Source organism: Neopelma chrysocephalum, unplaced genomic scaffold (genome assembly GCF_003984885.1).
Source record: "Neopelma chrysocephalum unplaced genomic scaffold, ASM398488v2 Primary Assembly neopelma1_67, whole genome shotgun sequence".
NCBI classification, from domain to species: domain Eukaryota; kingdom Metazoa; phylum Chordata; class Aves; order Passeriformes; family Pipridae; genus Neopelma; species Neopelma chrysocephalum.
In genome coordinates this window covers 9,142,348-9,162,026 of record NW_020897726.1, presented here as the reverse complement: position 1 = coordinate 9,162,026, position 19,679 = coordinate 9,142,348, and the positions used below count along the sequence as shown (strand labels likewise).

The 19,679-nt window shown below is 38.1% G+C and overlaps 1 protein-coding gene across 15 annotated transcripts in view; it reads right to left on the bottom strand.

Annotated features, from left to right (window-relative positions):
* HDAC9 (histone deacetylase 9) overlaps window positions 1-19,679 on the bottom strand; it is a 462,804-nt gene that overhangs the window by 168,918 nt on the left and 274,207 nt on the right. For 14 of the 15 annotated variants that reach the window (XR_003534444.1, XM_027684600.1, XM_027684601.1 and 11 more), the window contains one exon: window positions 18,139-18,417. Coding sequence is in view for 14 of the 15 variants with exons in the window: in XM_027684600.1 (XP_027540401.1) it covers window positions 18,139-18,417 (279 nt within the window). In the remaining variant the exon portion in view is untranslated. Of the gene's footprint in view, window positions 1-15,825; window positions 18,418-19,679 lie in introns of those variants that run through there. The other variant, XM_027684609.1, reaches the window with a different exon arrangement.

The following is a 19,679-nucleotide window of genomic DNA, read 5'->3' as shown; positions in this document are numbered from 1 at the left end:
CCAAACTCTTGAAAAATTTTAGTCCCTAATTGTCTGAACTAATATCTGGCCTTCCCTTTAGCTACCTGAACTAATGCATCAGACTGACAATTTAGAACTATGACCTGCAGCTGTTTGGTAATGGAAGGGATGCTGGTAGGACTTTAAAGGGGGATAAGCATGGCAGTGAGAATGAGATTCAGTAATCCTCCTGTATTTTAAGGTATTTTGCACAGGGTGGGAAGGAGCTGAGACTTTTGCTTGCTTTCCCCATGGAAAAGCAGTGGGGGAAATATGGGAGCTCCCTGGGCTGCTGCCCACTCAGTGCCCCCATGAAGGAAGGCAGCAAAGGAGTGTTTGCCAAATCCCTCCTGCAGCTGCAATGCCAGAGTGGGGAGTTCACCAGGACCCAGTTAAACTCAGGTATCAAGTAATACCAGCTGCTTTACTCTCCAGGGTGGACAAGACCTACTAGGTACTAGAAAATCTGTGATTGGGAAATATGTGAGGACAATTTTGTACTGGTAGGGGGATAAGCTGTAAACTGTAAAAAATCTTTTCCATCTCTAATTTCTACATATTTAATTTATGTAGGGCACTGAAAACTTTAATTGTAGCAAACTTTGGTCACTATCCACAAGAGACAGATTTGATCCAGTGACCCAAAGGTGAAAGGTTCTGTATTCCATTAGCAAGCCCCTACAAATGCAGTCCCTTACCAAGGTTTTTATGCCAATAACTAAATACCATTAACCTTTACAAGCTATGTGGTAACATTTTCAGTCTCCTAATTCTAAGTCATTTCACAAGCAAAGGGAAATTTGAGTTTGTCTTAGAGATAAAAATGGAACTTCTTCAACATTTTGTTGTTAGATACTTTGGAATACAGTTACTTTTGAAAGAAAAGCATGTTGGATTATGACTGTGTGTTTGGAGCATCTAAAAGGCATTGCCCTAGGAGAACATGTTAGGCACCACTCCTACGTGGCTTTTGCCACCCTCTCCCATGACTGACTGTGGGAGAAAATTCTTCTTTCCTCCTTACTGCCAATTTTACATCTACTCTACTGCTCACTGGAACAGTCCTTAGGAGAGACTTGGTCTTGATACTAGTGAAACTTGTAGGCGATATAAAAGTATTTCTGCAAAAATTTTTTGAACATGCACAAAAATATGTACCAAGAAGATATAATGCTATTTAATTTCTATTAAATGCAAAAATGTGGAAATAACCAAAAATAAGTTACACTGAATAGCAGTTGGAGGTCAGTATTCATGTCAGAGGTGGTCTTGTTCTATTTTTTTTTTCCTTTTTTCCTTTACCTACAAGCCAAACACCACTAAGCCAGAAACCACCAACCAGTACAGTCTCACAGTAACAAGATATTAATAGCCCATGGAAAAATCAACATATAATTTTATATTATAGTACTTACTGCAGTGCTGTATTTTTTTTAGTTCTGACCTAACTGTAACACGAGAAAAGGCAGCGGAGTGACATGCAAAAATGTGTGCTCATTTTGATTTGTAATATATTCAAAATATTGTTGAAATTTTTTCATATGATATGTTTTTAAGGAACCCTCACTTCAGTCTTTTATTACAGAAAGCTAGGAATTTTACATACAAATTTTACTGTTGTTCCTTTTTTAAAAAATAAATCTATCAACCTTTAATCACAGAGAAGCACATAATAATCTCCAGAGTCTATAAAGTACCTTTGAGACTGTGATGCATCTCCTACCTCCTAAGGAGGCTGTCTATGGGCCTGCTGTCCCCACCATTAGTTATACAGGCTCCTCTCATACATGAACTCTTTTTTGTTATTGTTGTATTTGGACCTCTGAGGAAATCACCCACATACTTACAGGCAAGTAGGCATCTTCAAGATAGGGGCATTTTGGTGGTTTTACTTAAAATGACTTCACAGAGGTTCCTGTATGTTGAGATAGTCAGTGACCTGAACTGGGTTGAAGCACTTCTCCTTCTTCATATCTATGCATTATTGTTCCCTGCGACCTCTTTTACCTTTGTACCTTTTTATACACATTACCTTTGGCAAAAAAATTTGGAATTGCTTATTGCCATAATTCCTAATTCCTTCTATATCTTCTAGTCTTCATACATGGGCCACACATTTTTGTTTGTTTGTTTAAATCAATCTCTCGTTGTCAAAAATGCCAGATCCAGCAACAATAAGAGAAATTTCTGGTTAACTTTTAAAGACCTTTATCTGCATTTGACTAGCTGGTCTCCTTGTAGAGGTATGCAAACAGTTTAGCAAACTTTCAATCAGTGTCTCTTGGCCATTGCCTCTTGGAAGGACTGATGCTGGTTCAAAAGTGCAAAGCTCTTCCCTGATTTCAGGAGTGTTAAAATAGCAGAGCAAACATCAAGCAAAAGAGAAGGAATACAGACACAGCTCCTCCAAAAACTCTCCCTCTAGCAATAAAAAGAGAGCTTGAAAGGAAGAATCCACTCAGCAGGCAGGATTTAGAGGATAAGATGTTATACATATAACACCATTCTCACAGGCGAGCCAAGAGCTGCACTCAGCGTGCAAAGGTAAAGCTTTAGGTCAAAGCAGAAATGTCGGAATTTTCCAAGAATTCTGGATACTTCAAGTAATGCCATGGAGCCCGAGGTAATGCGAATGCTGACCAGGCTGAAGTGCAGACTTGCCCCTAGGACTCAGTGGGTCTTAAAGATGCTTTGCTGCTGTTTGTATTCTGATCTTAAAATAAGATTAGACACTTGGGAAAACACTGTGTTAATCTGTTCCACAGTAATTCATGCTGGTCACCAGACTGGAGCGAAGTCCTGCTGAAAAGCTTTAAAACTAGGCAACAATATTGGAAGCAGAGCCAAACCAGCAGTGTTATTTCAAAGGCTGAGGGCTCCATTCCAAAACTACTGTCTCTCCTTCTCAAGCAACTTACTCTTCAAAAGAGGTCCATTTAGTACTAAAAATTACCACGATTTGGGGGTCAGTAAATCTTCTTTTTTTTTTTTTTAAGTGATAAACCACAAAGTGCCCCATGAATTGGTCTACTTCATGTTGCCATGGAGTTTGTCATCTTCTTTTTTTTCCACATACCCAAGTATTTCATTCTGGTCTCTCCTTGAAACTTGGAGAATTTCGGTTTCTCCCTCTCCCAAGATAGTTATCATTGGCCAGTACATCAAACAACTTTGTCTAGTGAACTCCAGCCACAGAACAAATACACCACCTACCAAACCAAAGGCGCCCTGTTCAAATCACAGTCCCTTTTGGCAGCCAGTTCCTCTCATACCATTATACCCAGAGCAAACGATAAATCTTTTGCCTTGGACACTATTCGCTACCTCAAGTGCATAAAACTAGCTATTACAACAATTTTAGTAAAATGAGTAACTGCTAGAAAGGAACTGTGCTCTAGGTGTAACACATTTCACAGAAATAGTTTCATATAGCTCCATCTTTTATTTTTCAAAATTCAAGAGCTTCCCTCTAGCAAGCTTGAAGCCGTTTCTTTTTTGTATCTGCTGATGTTTTTTTCTATTTTATGTATCTTTGCTTTTTTTCTTTCTTCATAATTTGTTGGTGTTGGTTTAGGGTTTTTTGGTGGTTTTGTTTGTTTGTCTGTTTGTTTGTTTTTCCTGTGTGGTCTTTGACATTCCTTGTGAGCTAAGAAACACATCTTACCATTGCAGGAAACATCACCACACATGGTTCTATGGAAGGAAGAACCTCACCATTGCTGTCTTAGTTAAAAAGTAGATTTGAAAATGCCAGACCAAATTAATATTTATTGAGAACAAAGTCTCACTGAATTGTCATAGAACTTTATTTAATCCTGAATAGTTTTGTCTTTTGATTATTTTAAAAGGAATTCTTGATTATATTGAAAGTGTGGAGAAGCAATAACTCCTGCTAACAACTCCTCGCTATAAATTGCCTGAAAAGCTATGCACAGAAGAGTGCCTTTTTTTTTCTTCCTTACTGAAAATAAAACTAACTTCTACTCCACTGGCACATACTCAGTTTAAAACATGTTTTTGAACTGCATTTCTCCATACTATATCTTAGAATTGAGAGTTTGATAAAGTCTGTAACATGGTAGATTATTCTAATCCAAATCCTAGTTTAGTACAGAAGCAAAAGTTTCAGCAAGGCATTTAAAATGATAATCCAAATGCAATGACTTCTGATTATATGGCCAGAGCTTTCACAGCAGTTGTCAAAAGGCACACAAGTGTCCTTGGCAGACATGAAGGCAGATTCACACCAAAGGCGTATTTGGCTGTTCGTCCCTTCAGTCACCATTTGTGCTGCTCAAAAATGCTCGCTCCTGCTGCCTCGCTAATACCATGTGAGTGTGAGGGGAGGGAGGACTTTATAAAGACCTCATTTCCAGGGCTGTGCAAAGCTGCACAGGGTTACTTTCCACTTTCTGAATTTGGTTCACATCCATTTGATTGCCTGCACACTTTGTACTTTGAGTTAGCTTTGCTGCCTTTCTAGTTACTTGAGGAAAGGTATTTTCTTCTGCTGCCATGTCAGATTCAGCTAACAAGAATTCCTTTGCTACAGGGCAAGAATGAAACATCATTAAGTCGTAATTTCTTTTCCACAAGTGTAGCAGGCATAACCAAGATGCTTTCCTCCTAAGAATCCCAGCCCTGAGAAAGGGAAGAGACTGCATTTCTTGGGTCACTGTAACTTAAAGTCCTTTTGTTGGGAGAGAACAGAGGTGACTTGAAATAAAGTTTTAATTCTGTCCCTTCAAAAGCAATGCAAAAGTTCACACCGTGTGCTTTTACAATCAAACTGAGCAGGGAACTTTTCCCTGTACAGGCAGCATATGCATCAACAGGGTGTTTTTACTGCAGCAAGCCTCAGATTCAGGTCTGAAGATAAGCTGCTTTCTTGTCTTGCCTACCTTTGTATTCTCTAGCTAGCCTTTCTGGAGCTCATCCTTAGTCAGAAATAGAGTGGAGAGCTTTTTCCCTTCCTAAGCAGTCTTTGCTGAAGCATGTTCCCTGACAAATTTAAGGAACTGTATAAAATTGGTGAAAAAGAAGCAATTCACATAAATGCCCTGTCTAAATGAAAAGTAAGAGCACCAGATTTACAGAGGAAATCAAAGTCTGAAAAAGTAATTATACTTGTTTAGATTAAATACAAGACAGCATTTTAATAAACAAGCAAAACCTCTGGATAATATCTTATTTCTCAACCTTACTCTTATTTTATGTTTAAAATTAAATGTATTTTCTCCTCAGATACGTAATCCCCAATAAATTAACCTGTCCAAGTAACACTTGCACAGGATAAAACCATATCTTTGATTTTGATTACATTGCTTATGTTTGCAATTTAGGTAGCCTTGATTCCATCCATTGTTGTTTCTACAGACTAGGGCACCCTTAAAATGCTGAGAAAATCTCAGTTCTTACATGGATCTAGTTAAGTTGTTGGCTGCAAACAGATAAACACGTCTTTTTGTTGGCAAATGACTTTAAACCTTAATTTTACAAATATGGTGCTCTGTTTACCTTGATTACTGATCTAGTGCTAGATAGACACCATATGGGCTTCATATTACATTATTGTAAAGCTTTAATTCACATTAGTAGCAGTTCTTTGCATTAAGACAGAAGAAATCATGCTAAAATAATGGGTTGTGATAGAATGTGAAATGTAAATGGAGCAGAGCATCCTTCCAAGGCAAGAAGGCTCACTCTCCCTGCTTGCAGGGTCCCTTCAGCAGAAGTACAAGAGTACATAGCTAATGGGATAAGAGAATAAGGATGTACCCAGCCCATTTTTCCTCAGTCATGGGAGATCAGGATTATAATAGGTGCAAAATGAAGAAGATTTTTTAATACTTCAAATTTAGATTATTAAACCAAAAAGTAATTCTTACTTTTTCTTTGACTATGGGTAGTACATTGTCACACTAATAGATGACAGGTGGATTTTAAAGACAAGTTTTAGTATGGCCATTTTAAAAATAATCTTTAAGTATATCACACAGAACATGTAATAAAGTTAGAGCACATATAGAGCAAATATGTTATAAATCACTGAAATGAATCTTAGCAAAGCAAAATGCTTGTTGACATAGCCACAGATAAAAATGTATCTGAAGGTGCTATTACTCCACTGCCATATACTCATGCCCTTGTGCATGCAATTTAGTAGCATAAACTTAACTTTGGAGGAGCTGTTTTTCAAGTAATCTGGAGCTCCTGGATTTCTGGAAATCAGAGTTTTAAAACTGTGGGATTCTTTCCACACATCCTTCTGCTAAGTTCATTCTTCCTAATTCAAAAACCGCAGCAGCAGCAGCCGCTGCCTTATGGATATGTATGACAGCCCTTCTCTGTCTCTCTCCTCCTCACAGTTTGTCATTTTTGGACTTGAATAGTACAGCCTACTCTTGCCTGACTCTTCAGCATGATATTTTTCTCTACACCTAGTCTTTCCAGAATCACAGTACAGCAGCCAATATAGTATCTTTTTTTTTTTTTTGGGGGGGGAGATCAGTGGGGATAGGGGACAAGGGAAATGTTGTCCACAAACTTCAGCCTGTTAAGTTTTTCTTGGACTTCCTCCGGTTTAAGTAGAGCTGTTGTCAACACTTGCTAAGTTACAACACCCCAAAGACTCACACAGTGAGTTATAATGCTTGTTTTCTATAAATCATGCAAAGACACAAGCACATCGCTTGTGTACACCTTCATGTACACACCTAAATACCCATGTGTATCTACAGAAATTCATCAAAATGTATAGTGGTGAAGACAATTCCTGTATAACATTCTTTCTGAAGTTCTTTGGTTGAGAAGCACGTAAATATATGAACTGTTCTATGGAGAGATTGGAGCATATGCCCACACCTGTTAAGCAAGTGGGAAGTAGTGTCATCTAGTGGTTAGCTCAAAGCTAAAGGGGACAGGAGCTGTAATTCAGTACGTAGTAAACAACATTTTTAATTCTTGCACTGCTGTACCGTGCCACTTAGAGGAAATAATTTTTATTTATTATATCTCATTGATTCAGCTAGAAAACAGGGGAGAAAGTAAAGCCAGCTGGAGAACCATACACTGAATTATCAGAAATATGTAAACTGTTAAGATGGACACTTTCCTTCTATGCATCCCATCCCATCAATGTTACCCTCTGATGATGCAGACTTCTTCAGAGCATATTCATAGACCTTCTGCCCATCTTCTCTCATACAATGTAGTTCGAAAACTACTGTGGCAGGATGCTGGCACACTACTATATAATGAGGTAGATTAATTTACTGTTGAAACTTATGCTAACTGAAGTTAATGTAAGTTGTATTTAACTGAAGTTAAATGTAAGAATAGACAAGTCTTTCTATGTCTAGTAATACATGGTAAGATGATTCTTATTCTTTCCTCTTCTGACAACATGATTTTTAGAAATTATATCCTCATATAGTCTAAAATACTCTTTAGTATCACTTCTGGATGCAGGAAGAGGTGGTCCTGAGTACTTGCTTACAAGTGAAGGAAGTGGTAATGTTAAGCACATACTTAAGGCTAAGTGTGTGATTAATTTCTCTATATATTTGGGTTTTATAATATGAATGGAGTACTGTAATCTGTCTATATGCTCTTATTTTTTTGTCAAAAGACTTAAAGCTGTAATTTGCAGATATTTCTTACATAAAAATAACTGTAGAGTGTTAACATAAAAGCTAACTTATACCTGGCTGCAACATTGTTGATATGAATATTTGCAATGGAATCTTAATTAGTTTCACCCATAAGAGTTTCATCTATTAAGATGAAAGAAACTAAAATCTACTGAAATTGTTGAATGAAGGGCTAACCATGTTAGAAAGAAGCAGTTATAAACAGGACTTTTCCAGCTGCCCTTGCTAATAGGCAATTCTAAAACAACAGTGATGTGTGTCTTAAATTTCTGCTAACAAAGCTGATTTCTGACCAGAAGGCTAGAGTATTCTTTTTCATCTATTAAGCCCCACAAGTGACAGTTCTTCTTCATATCCCCAATATTTCCTTTTCAGCTCACCAGGGCCAAAATGTCATCTTTTCTTGTAAAACAAAAAATCAAAGCCAAATGGTTAAAATGCAAAGTTTTGGTTAAACAAACAGTCAGTATTTCAGTGGTTTTATCTGCAGCCTGCAGAGCAACTAAACAAAGCCAAGATATTGTCCATCTCTTTGACAGACAAAGAGCCTCAGAGGTCCAGAATGACATGCCCGGGGCTGGCACGTGATTAGAGTAATTAAATTAAATAGCAGGAAACATGTTTTCCATATGCCATTGCCTGGCCACACACAAACTGTAACAGTAAATCTTTTATATTACATTGGTTCAGGGAAATGTATAACCATTTTAAAAATGCATGATGCCCACAAAAATAAAGGTGATATAGTAGCATATTCGCCAGGCTCCCTGTCTTTGGTCATTGGTCTAAAATGCCAAACAAGTTCAGTCCTTTTCTATTTATTATTAAAGGTGCAGCTCAAAAGGCCCTGAGCATGTGAACATTCAGGAAACATTACTGGATTTACACTGGAGGGTAGTGCTGATGGTCCAAATCGGGGCGGGGGAGGGGAAGTCCTCCCAGTAAAGATAAACATCTTGGTTATCTTCCAAATTGAGACCCTAACATATTTCTGTCAGTTTTTTGCAACAGCTAGGCACTCGAAGCATGAATTAAAAAGGAATTTCTGTTTCAGTTCTGTTTTCCACAGTAATATGAACTCAAATTCCTTTGTTTTCATGGCCAATTGTTAGAAAAGCCAACATGTTTATCCATGCCATAATACAGTCAGGAGAATTACTAGTCAGTGGGATCATCTGTCATCCTTGAATTTACTTGTCACTACACTATTAAGATAAACTGGAACACTTGCTAATCTATTCCGACCCATCTCTTTACAGTTGATGAGGCCAAATCAAATCACTGGTATTTCTGTTTTGTTACAATTTTGCACAATAGGGAAAAGGCTGCAAATCAGTTTGGAAGAAGCTGTTAATCAATGAGGATACTGATTCAAATGTCCAGTCCTTGAGATTTTTAGGAGATGACATACAAGAACACTTCCTATAAATGAGGAATTCTAAAGACTACAAAATGCTCTTAACATGAAGAGTATTAGGAATTCAGAGAAAACCATTACAGTACATGAAAAGATGTCCATCAAAAGTAAATTAAGAACGTATATCACTGTTTTCTGATGAAATATATACTGGATAATTTCATAAGCATTTTAGGTATTCCATCTTCACTTTCTCCTTGACCCAGAAAGCTCAGATAAGAAACAATGGTAACTTCACTGTTTCCGAATTCAGGTCCACCACTGAGCTATGGTATTAAGTTTATTAACGGATTCAATTTAATGAAATCAAAGTACAAGCTTCCAGCTGGAAAAATAAATGTCATTTTATCTTTGAAAAGTAGCGTAAAAGATGACAGAACAGTGATACTCTTGGCTCAGTCTTTAGTAGTTATGGTATTTCTCAAGTTATTGAAGTGAGATTCAAGATGTAGTCAGTATGGAGAAGTAGAAATTGGGACTTTTTTTTTCTACTCCTTTGAGTGCTTTCTTTACTGACTAATCTCCATCACTTGATCAGGAAAACTTGTGTTTAATGGTGAATCTAAAATAAGTAAAGGAGAAAACAATGACAGGACAGTGAAGACTAACAACTCATTTTGGTAGTAGGTGGCAGATCTCTTTTTTTAAATCTTTCTTTAACTCTCTGAACTCTTCTATTCCCTGAAAGGACCAGTGTACTTCAACTTAAATTATTTAGCCTGAACTTTCTATACAATGGGTTAAAACAATTAGTTGAAAGGTAAAGAAGTTAATCCCTTATTACCATCTTGTCTTCTGAGAAAAAGGACAATGGAGAAAGTACTTTGCAGCAGGTAGAAACCTGGAGCCTCTTGCTGAGGTAGTGTTGTCATCCTCAGGACAGGATAGAGTTGCCCTCCAAACCAAGGAGGGCTTTCAAGCCTAAACCACAAGGTGTCTGTAAGATGTTTCAGTACTGCTGCTTCACCTCCTCTGCCTCCTCTCAGCATTCCCCACCATGCCATTCCACAATAGTGCCAGAGCGAGGAGGACACCTCTCCGTCTACATCCCTTCCTTCCTGACTGGCCTTGGCCTCCAGCCACTGTGCCTTCCCTGGGCCAAGCATAGGTATGAAGCAGTGGTAACTAAAGACTTATGGCCCTTCCCAGGAGGATCTCTTACACTTTCTGATTGTCAGAAATGGGACAAATGTGGAGAACTTGGCAGAGGGGCTGGTACACCAGGGGACACCTGCATGGATAGTCATGAGAGGGAGAAGGGGCTGAGGAGGCTTATGGTTAGGAATTATTCACTGAAGGGTGAAAACACTATGGTAGCTTTGGGTGCAATTGTTCTTCTGATTTTGGAAAGTATGCTCTTGGAAAGAAGCCTTCACCTTAGGGTGCTTTTCCAGCATTACCCCCTTTAGGGACACAAGCTTTATGCTGTGGGGAACCTCCACCCCTGGGAACCACCACAGCTGCTTCAGTGGCATAGAGGAGGTACGGCCAAAGAGAGAACTTGGTAGCATTTCTTTGCTCTTATAATGCTGCCCTGTACTTAGACCTATGAAAACATGTGAAATTCCATCCAGGGTCTTCTGCCAATGTTAAAGAAAGTAATTCAGTTTTGCCCTTGGTGATGCCCTTGGTGAACTACTTGGACCAAGGGGCTTAGACAGTTTTGGTTTTCCTGTTGAATGAAAGGATTACTTCTTTTATGGGAGGGTCCAAGCTACTATAATAGTGACATAAAAATTATACCTTTCTTGAAAGCAGTTGATGGACTTGGGAAATGAGCAGCCTGCCTAGTTAGTGCATTATCCATCAACACAGGTAAGTAACAGTCCCCATGCTAATTCTCAGTCTCTTGCTGCGGGAATATTTCTTGCTTCTGTTCCTTTTTTCTTGCTGGTCCTGTGCTGCCTGTGTTTGCATTCGCAGAGCCTGCCTGGGAAGGGATGGAGGTTGTTATGAAAAAAATTGCTCACATAGCACAAAGGGTATTGCTGTGTGTATTTTAGCATCCTTAGACAGACCCAATTACCTACAGAAATGTCCAAATCAGAGCTCTGGATGACAGGTGTCCCTGGACTGAGTCTCTGGTGATGGCACCTGTATTCAGCACTTCCATTTTTATTTATCTGTCGGAAACAGTAAAAGAGAAGCTTTGAATTGCTCTCTACAAAGTCAGTAGCTTCAGAAAACTGAAATCTATGCAGAAACTTATGGGAAACTACGACAAAAGACCTGAACAAATTTTAGGTAAATGGTGAAAACCCAAGAAGGTCTAGAAAGAAAGGAGGATGACAAGGGATGCGCTTGTTGGGCTTGGGTGCCTTTGATACGTTAAGGCAAGGTGTCAAAATGGATGAAAATGGCTGAGAAAGGAGGGAAACCAGATGTCCCCTGGTGTACCTGTCCCTATGTGCAGTCAGGTAGCTGAGTGATGGAGTCATGCTCTCTGATGTGTACTAACTCTTCAACTTTTATTTTTAGTAGAGGAGGATCTAGCAGAGCAAGCCTTAGAAGCAGTTGGTATCAGTAGTTATCCTTCTGCACACAGCAGGAGAGCATTTTCCAACAGCACTTCTGCCCCGTGCTCTTTCTGGGTCTGTTCAATAACAGAGATCTGCTTTAAAAATGTGCAGGCTGCCACCTGAGAACTATCACGCTGCCCATATTGATGGGGGCAAAAGGAAAAAACTAAGGATGGAGTGTGAGACTGAATCCTCCATGCTGTTTTACAGAGAACCTGAGCAAAGCCTTCTTAAGCCCTTGACATCGCAGTGTTGCTCCAATCTCATAGCTGTAATTTTCACAAGACTCTTTGCTGAGGAAATACAGGCAGTATGAACAGAAAGACCTCCTTGGTCTCCTGGGGATCCAAGGGTCACAGGCCAGAACATGAGAGGAGACATTATGCACTGCTTTCTGCCTTAAAGCACCTATGTCTCAAAGGCATTCAGGCTGAGCTACTCTTCCAAGACATTAAACAACAGAGTTTTATGAAGACTTAGCCAGCAGTAAACTGAGGCGTGCATTAATTCACTCTTTTATTTTAAAGGAAGGTAGAAATTGAAAACTCTTATGTTTGCACATACATGTTGCTGACAGGGAAAAAGACATTCAGAGTTCAGAACAGAATTCTTCCCAAATGAAGCATTTAAAGAAGCAGCCTTCCAAGAACACATAATCCTCTTCAATGACAATATTAATGAAAATCCATGCTGTCTGATACAGCAAATGATGAATTGCCCAAAGGTATGAAAGTAGCATCTCTGACTGTCAAAATGTGCAGTGATAATTATTGGGATCTGGACTTATAAGCTTTTGATTCATTCTAGTTATGTACCCCTGGTAAAGGAATTTAATCCAGTGCTGCCCCAGAGGTCTCCCAACAGGCTGCTTTCGGTGACAAAAGGGAGCAATAACAAAAGTATCAAGGTGTTACACTGTAAGTATCTGAAGGAGGAAAAGAAGCATAAAATATCTTGGATCAAAAAATAAAAGCAGTGCCAATATTATTTCATGCAGGTACCAATAAAATGAAACAATTGTTTTATACTGTAATGCCACATGGTCAGTCAGACAATTCAGTTCTTGAATTAATTTTGTGATAAAATAATTCTTATTGCCTTCTGTAACATTCACCTATTTTACAATAGGAGACACACAAAAATAATAATCTCCTTGGCAATTATTAATATAGTAAGTCTGATGCTTCCTAAAAAATGGATCATTTTCAAATCCAACTAGGAAAAAATAATTACTTGTAATTATTGTCATTATTATGCACTGTCACATAGAATTGGCATTAAAAAAAGAGAATAGTTCTTCCTGTAACATAGTTTTTAGAGACCACAGTTGGAACCTTGATAGAGATGGATAGGCCCTTAAGAGTAAAGACGAGAGCAAGCAGGGTAAGTATTCAGAGGGGAATTCTTTGTGTGTAGATGAATGAAGAGTTTTCACAAAACAAATCCAGCTACACAGCCCTCCACCCCCTTGCTCCATCCACACTAGCTGATTACATGTAGTTAGCTTTAGTGCCTTTTTGGTCAGTGTCATCCCCTGAGAAAAAGCTGGAAAAGATTTATGGGTTTGATCTGAGAAATTTTTCATATACTGCATAATAAAAGAAGACACTGCCTTAGTTGCAGTAGTAAGGATTGCCCAGTTTAGGGCATGCCACCTGCAGTGTACAGAGGGATACTTTTGACATCATATCCTCCAAACAATCTCCTTGGTATTTTGGGGCTATGTACTGTTAAAGAGTCAATACAGTTACTTCAAAACAGCTATGGAAAATAAAGTAAAACAAGTGCAACAAAGACTCCAGAGCCACATTCAAAACATCTCAATCCGCTAATTAAAGCACTGGATCACTTACAAGTAAGTACCTGGTCTGTCAAAACAACTCTAGTGACTAAGGCCCCTGAGTAGCCATCACAGTGAATTCCTGAATGATTTCAAGTTATTAAGCTAGTTAGTACCCTTTTAACTCTCAGCTGCTGCTGAAATAACTCTTGGGGGGCTCCAACAGATGTGCATGCCCACAGGTAGCCAGGGAACTTATACTGTATGGGCTAGATAAGTTATGGGTGCAGAATCAAAATAAGCAGAAGGAGTATGACACTTGAGCTCAGCAAATGGGGACCAGAACCCGGGACAGGTTCTAAAAGATGTGCCTTCCCAGTCCTGTCTGTGTGGGCGAGTAAGCATGGCTGAGAAACCCAGCTTTTCCGCTGGCTGTGCAGTTTGAAATAATTGTTGGGTTTTTTTAATCTTATTCTAAATTAGGCTGAATTAGAAGAGAAAAAAAATACAAAACACAGTGTCTCCCAAATAGAGTGGTAAAATCTGGCCCAGAGAAGATAATTTCATCCAGGATGCTTTTCTTTTTGCCTGACCAGCAATTCAGCAGATGGTGTTCTAAGCTATGTTCTTCCAATGAGAAATGAGGTACAGAAGCTCTGTTACCACCCAGATGATGGGAACTGTATAAGGAAATCAGAAACTAAACAAATAAATGAAAATCAAACAAACATTACTTAAGTGGATAAGTAGGACATGCTGCTAGTGGGACAGCATACAGTAAGGAAATTAACTTGGCTTAGCTAATTTTGGCTGCAAAACGTGAAGTGTTCATAAGGGGAGAAGTAAGTAAACATTTTTAGATTGCTACTTGGGACTAATGGTTATAGATTTCTACCTCAGAATGCCAGTGAAGATAAAAACAGGGTATAGTTTGCTTAAGTAACATGGAGTAAGTCTTAGTGATCCTGATGGTAATGAAAATGAAATGAAGATAGTGCACAAATGAATGGTGATAAGTGTCTGAAATGCTCCTGCTTTGCTGAGGCATTCAGCTTTTAATCCTATTTTGTTAATGCCAGAAGATGAAAAAAGGCTAATGTTATAGTACCTACTTTCCAGTAATGTGGGTCTGGCTTGGGTAGGTAAATATTATGAAGCATTTTCCCTCATTTAGGAGCAATTACTTCTAAATTGGCAGCTATACTGGCTTTATTTTTTTTAACAATGGGACAGAATAAACATATACTGTTAAAAAAAAAAAGAGATGCACATCATTCTGGGAAAAAGATAAGGCTTGTGAATTGTATTAACTTATTATTTTCTTCATTATGGGGGCTTTGATGCATGATAAACAAATAATTTAGGAAAAAATCTAGGTGGAACCTCTGACACAGGAATGTTGTAAGTTGAAAACATCTATGGCTTTTAAATATAACATGAGTATTTAAACAAATGGAATCTCAATAAAATCCCGTTGAAAGCATGATTTACTTATAGACATAGGATTCCAAATCATTATAAACAAAAGAGCAAGCAGTATAATGTTATACTGTTTATACTTGTTTTAAGCTTTCCTAAGCTAAAACTTGACATTTTATGTTTTTGTGGGTGTATTACTGATGAAGCATTACTTTGCAGTGAGAATAACTGAATTTGATTTACAGAACTATTTATTCTTAAATACTTACGTTGTTGAAAGCATTTTATTTTAGTTAAAATTATACCAGAATCAAAGCTGCTTAGAGCCAAATGAACAGTTAAAAGAGCTAGAATGCAACAATTTTCCGAAGTCTTTTGGTAGTAGTAATTCATGTACTGTAGCAACAGGGATTGCTACACAGTACCAGCTGTTTCTCTCTGTAGATCCTAAGCAAAGTTCAGGAAACGTCACATAGCATTTAACATCTTCATGGAAGTTCTCTACAGCAGGACTTCACTGTCTCATGCTTTAATGTCTGCCAAGTTCCTGGATTCTCTCTTCCCCAACCTATTTACAGGTGGACTCTTGCTTTGCAAAGGTCTTGATGACTATCAAAGAGGTCAGTACAAGCACATTTTCAGATCAGGGGTCTAGGCAGGTTTTAGAAATATCATGGAAATTATTTCAGTTTGTTTGAATTTTGGATAATTAGAAGCCAAGGCACTGGGATTCACTTTTACCTTTCCTATATGGTACAATATATGATCACATGTTCAAGACAGATGTCATGATGGGAAAATGAGCATGCATTGATACTATTCCACATTCACTAAAACTTATAATGGTTGATGTAGGATAAAACAAGAGACTAAAAAATAAAGACTTTGTGTAATTATTGTAAGAATACTGTAATAAAAACCTTGTTCCTGGAAGTTTAAATTGTTTCAACGATGTGTAGCAAACGTATTTTGTTATACAAAGCAAAAGCACAACTAAGTTATCAAATTTACACAAAGTCAGATATCTGAAAGGGGATCTTTTAAAAAAAACTTTATTTGAGAAAGGAAGAGACATATCAGAAGGCAAAAAAAAGGGAACATACAAACAGAATATATTTACAACACAAAACAAGAGATCACCTCTAAGGGTGTAAATTATAATAAATACAGTAGATTTAAAATGTAAGAGACAATAATCAATTAGAAATGTGGTTGTTTAAACCCAGTTTTCCTTTTCACTGGTTCCAGGTAGTTTCTCTTATTTTAATTTTATCCAGATTTGAAAGATTCTGAAATAAAGTCCACTAATGTATTGGGGTTTCTCATCTGAATGACATTATAAAAATATCTTTTGCCTTTTGTGAATACATGTCTTTGAAGTGCTATTGTACAAAATTCTTCTCAATTGCAAGTTTCTCCCCAAATGTATTTTAAAGATGCACTATCCCTTTTAGATAAGGCTGAAGTTAGATTTCAAAGAAAATTAAAAATACACAGAATGGGAAACACATATAATTTCATTCTATATCCTTCACTTTCTGAATGTGAATGTGATTTTTTTCATCCAAGATGGAGAAAGATTTCTGTTCAAATAGGAAGCACACATAAAAATCACCTGTGTTTTCTCAATTAATAAATCTTTTCTATTTATTGAGGCCTTTCATGTTATCAGCAACTATTTAGTCATTTGTTTGGAGACCTTCTAGGAAAAAGGATAATGTATCTTTTTAGAAGCTGCAACATTTTAGAAGAGATTTAATCATATTAGAGCATAATGTAAATAACACATGCTAATAACATATTTTAGAACAATTTCTACATTTGGCAAAACAGCTATCTCTTTTGAAACAGGATACTGCACCTTAAAATACCTCAGCTTTAGAAATATAAATATTTTTAATAGAAAAAAAACCTGACAAGGAGTCCAGGTCAGTTTGGGATTATCCATATTAAAGGGGATCTTAATACAATGAATCTTTAACTAGCTTAACAAAAGTAAACCTATAAAACAAGGTAAACATATCAAAAGGGAATATGAAGGAAATGTTTCACTGGAAAGCTTCCTTAACAATTTCCCTACTCGCTTTGTTATTTTCTTTGACAATAAATCAATTCATAGAGTGCCTTTAAAAACAGAGGGAGCGCTGCCCCGTCCCCCCCATCTCCCCCCAGCCTGCATTCCTCAGCACATGAATCACTTGGGCTTCCTGTTTCCATAAGGCATTTCCTGCCCCCCCTCCCAAAATCACTTTTCTGCAGGAGAACAGCAGGGACCTGACAAAGCATTGACTTAAATAAACAGGGCCCTGCACAGCACCCAGCCTTGCTCTGCCTGATCATACAAGGATGGAGAGGGACACCAGCTTGCGGGCTGCACATACACACTGCGCCTCTCAGCTCTGGGGAAAAGCTCCCAGAGAAGCTGAATGTGCCCTTTGTCAAGGTGGCATTTTATGCACAGTTGTTATTTTAGGATTTGTCCATGAGACCCCGGCAGGAAAGGTTATGCAATATTTTACGATTAGTCTTCATTTAAAAAGAAATAAACAAGTGATTGGATATCAGATGATAATGATAACGTATGTGTGCTTTTCGTGCAATGTCCTAATAACTGACTGGAGCCTAATGCTGCATTTTGCTTCTCACCAGTACTTTCATCTGCTGCATTTAAGGATGTCTCTGAGGACATTATCATCAAATAAGACAGAATGAAAAATTAACCAAGCAGTGCAAAAAAAGAAAACAACGCAATTTTAAAACAGTGCCTTGCTTTGCCTCTTTATATCCACCTTGTACTTTTCTCTAAATTAACTTTATACATCAGCTTGGGACCACTGATATAGCAGTCAGTACCTGTCTACTGGGGAAAAAATACCCTAACATTAACAGTGTTCAAGACTACGGTATGATACAATATATACAGACAGCTGAAAGCAAAAGTCAGAGGATTCAAAATGAGAGCAGAAGAATGTTTCATCAATCAGGTCTGGAAACTAGTTCCAGCAATTGCTGATCTCAACAGGCTAAGTGATACAAGATCTCTTTCACTAAAACTAAGCGATGTAAGGTAATTCTGGGTTAATACAATGTCTATCAGCTATTACGCAGATATATGCAGAATAATTGACTGCAACAGGTAGTTTCTCAATTAGTGGCCATAAGGATGGACTTCACTATGTTTTCAAGTGTACATACAACACTTCTGCACTTGTTAAACTCTTCGAACAGCAAATCAGGATTTGCTAGGTCAGAGAATCAAAACACAATTGCTTACCAAAGCCTAGAAAATGCATGTGATGTTCAAATAATAACCTTAATTACAAATCCTGGAGCTAAATCTTTGCCTATTACCTGTTGCATAAAAGCAGCTTGCTCCCCAGATTCCATTTGCTGGGTTTGAACATCCTCATCACTGTCCAGTGGCTCCTCTTTGACTTTCACAGCCCCCACCTGCTGTCCTATTCTGTCATCCACACCAGCACTGCTGCTCTCAGCCCTAACGTTGGCACCGCTGGCACCGCTGGTGGGAGCTCGCTCTTCCTGCATGGAGTGATCACCGTGAAGCTCTTCTTCAGCTTCCTCCAGGTGACTGCCAGGCTGCTTGAGCTGCTCAATGGACTTAGAGAGCATCTGGAAAGAGAAGAGGGGAACAGTTACTGACTCCTTCACTTTTGCCAAACACCAAAAAGTACTAGATTTGCAGGGACAAAACTAAAGCTTCTGCAGCAAACCCATGTAGCTATGCACTGCCAAAATATTGATGTACAGGGAAAAAAGAACAAAAGTCCCTAAGCAAAAGGTCACTTCTTATTCTGCAGCAGAAAATACCATGTATATGGAGTGCTATATAATAATAATAAACTAAAAATCAGGCAGAATAATGAAAACATCTGTTAGACTGTTACAGCTGGTAATCAAGAGAAATTTCTCTCCCTTCATACTCTTCAAACATGAATTCAGAAAAACAATCTTACAGTTAATTTTCCACAACACAAAATAATAAAGGAAAACTAAGGTATAAGAAAATTAGTAACCTGGTTAATATTTCATTATAAGCAAATTAGGGAATGTTCACACAAACTTCTCAATCAATTAAAGCTTGAAGTCACTGAAAGCCAACAAAGGAGCAGTGACAAAGAGCTGGCGTCAGTCCCCTATGGTGTGGCACACAGACACGACAAGCACATCTATCCATGACTGGAAAGACCACAGATTTTGTGGTGCATTGTACAGGTATCCCAGTTTCAGCAATAATGATATAACACAGCTACCCAAAATACTGGTTTTATACCATTAACTGCTATTGTAAAGCTCTGCTGAAGTGCCAGAGGCCTGAGCGTTGCAATCACATGCAGTTTACATTTTGCTATTTAAGATAAAGCCAATGAATTGCAAAATTCCCACTTTATTGAAAGAGGCACAAATCAGACAGGTGAGTAAGAATTTCCAAGGGGTCAAGTGAGTAATTATCATTTACTCAACTGCCCCCCTTCATTTCAAGCCAATAATGCTCATCATCATCAAAGTCAAATATCTTGAGGGGAAAAATATACCTTTTACCATTACTCTTACATACTTTCCTCTTCCCATCTGCCTCCCTCCCAAAATACCAAGTCTTTAAAACTGAGTTTTAGCTAGTGTCATATACTGAGTTACTGGATGGCTTCACTATACCTACTTTGTCACAAACCATAGACCATCCAGTTTCATTCAGCTTGCTAATGCATACAGAAAAATGCCACCCCTAGTGCAGGGCAGGGTTGTCATGTAAACTATGATCAAGAAGCTACAGCTGGATTTAGGAACTCCCACAAAATCCACAAGTAGAGCTGAAAGATCAGTTTATGCAGTTCCAGTTGATGCTCTGATGCATACGCCTCATCAGTGGAGAA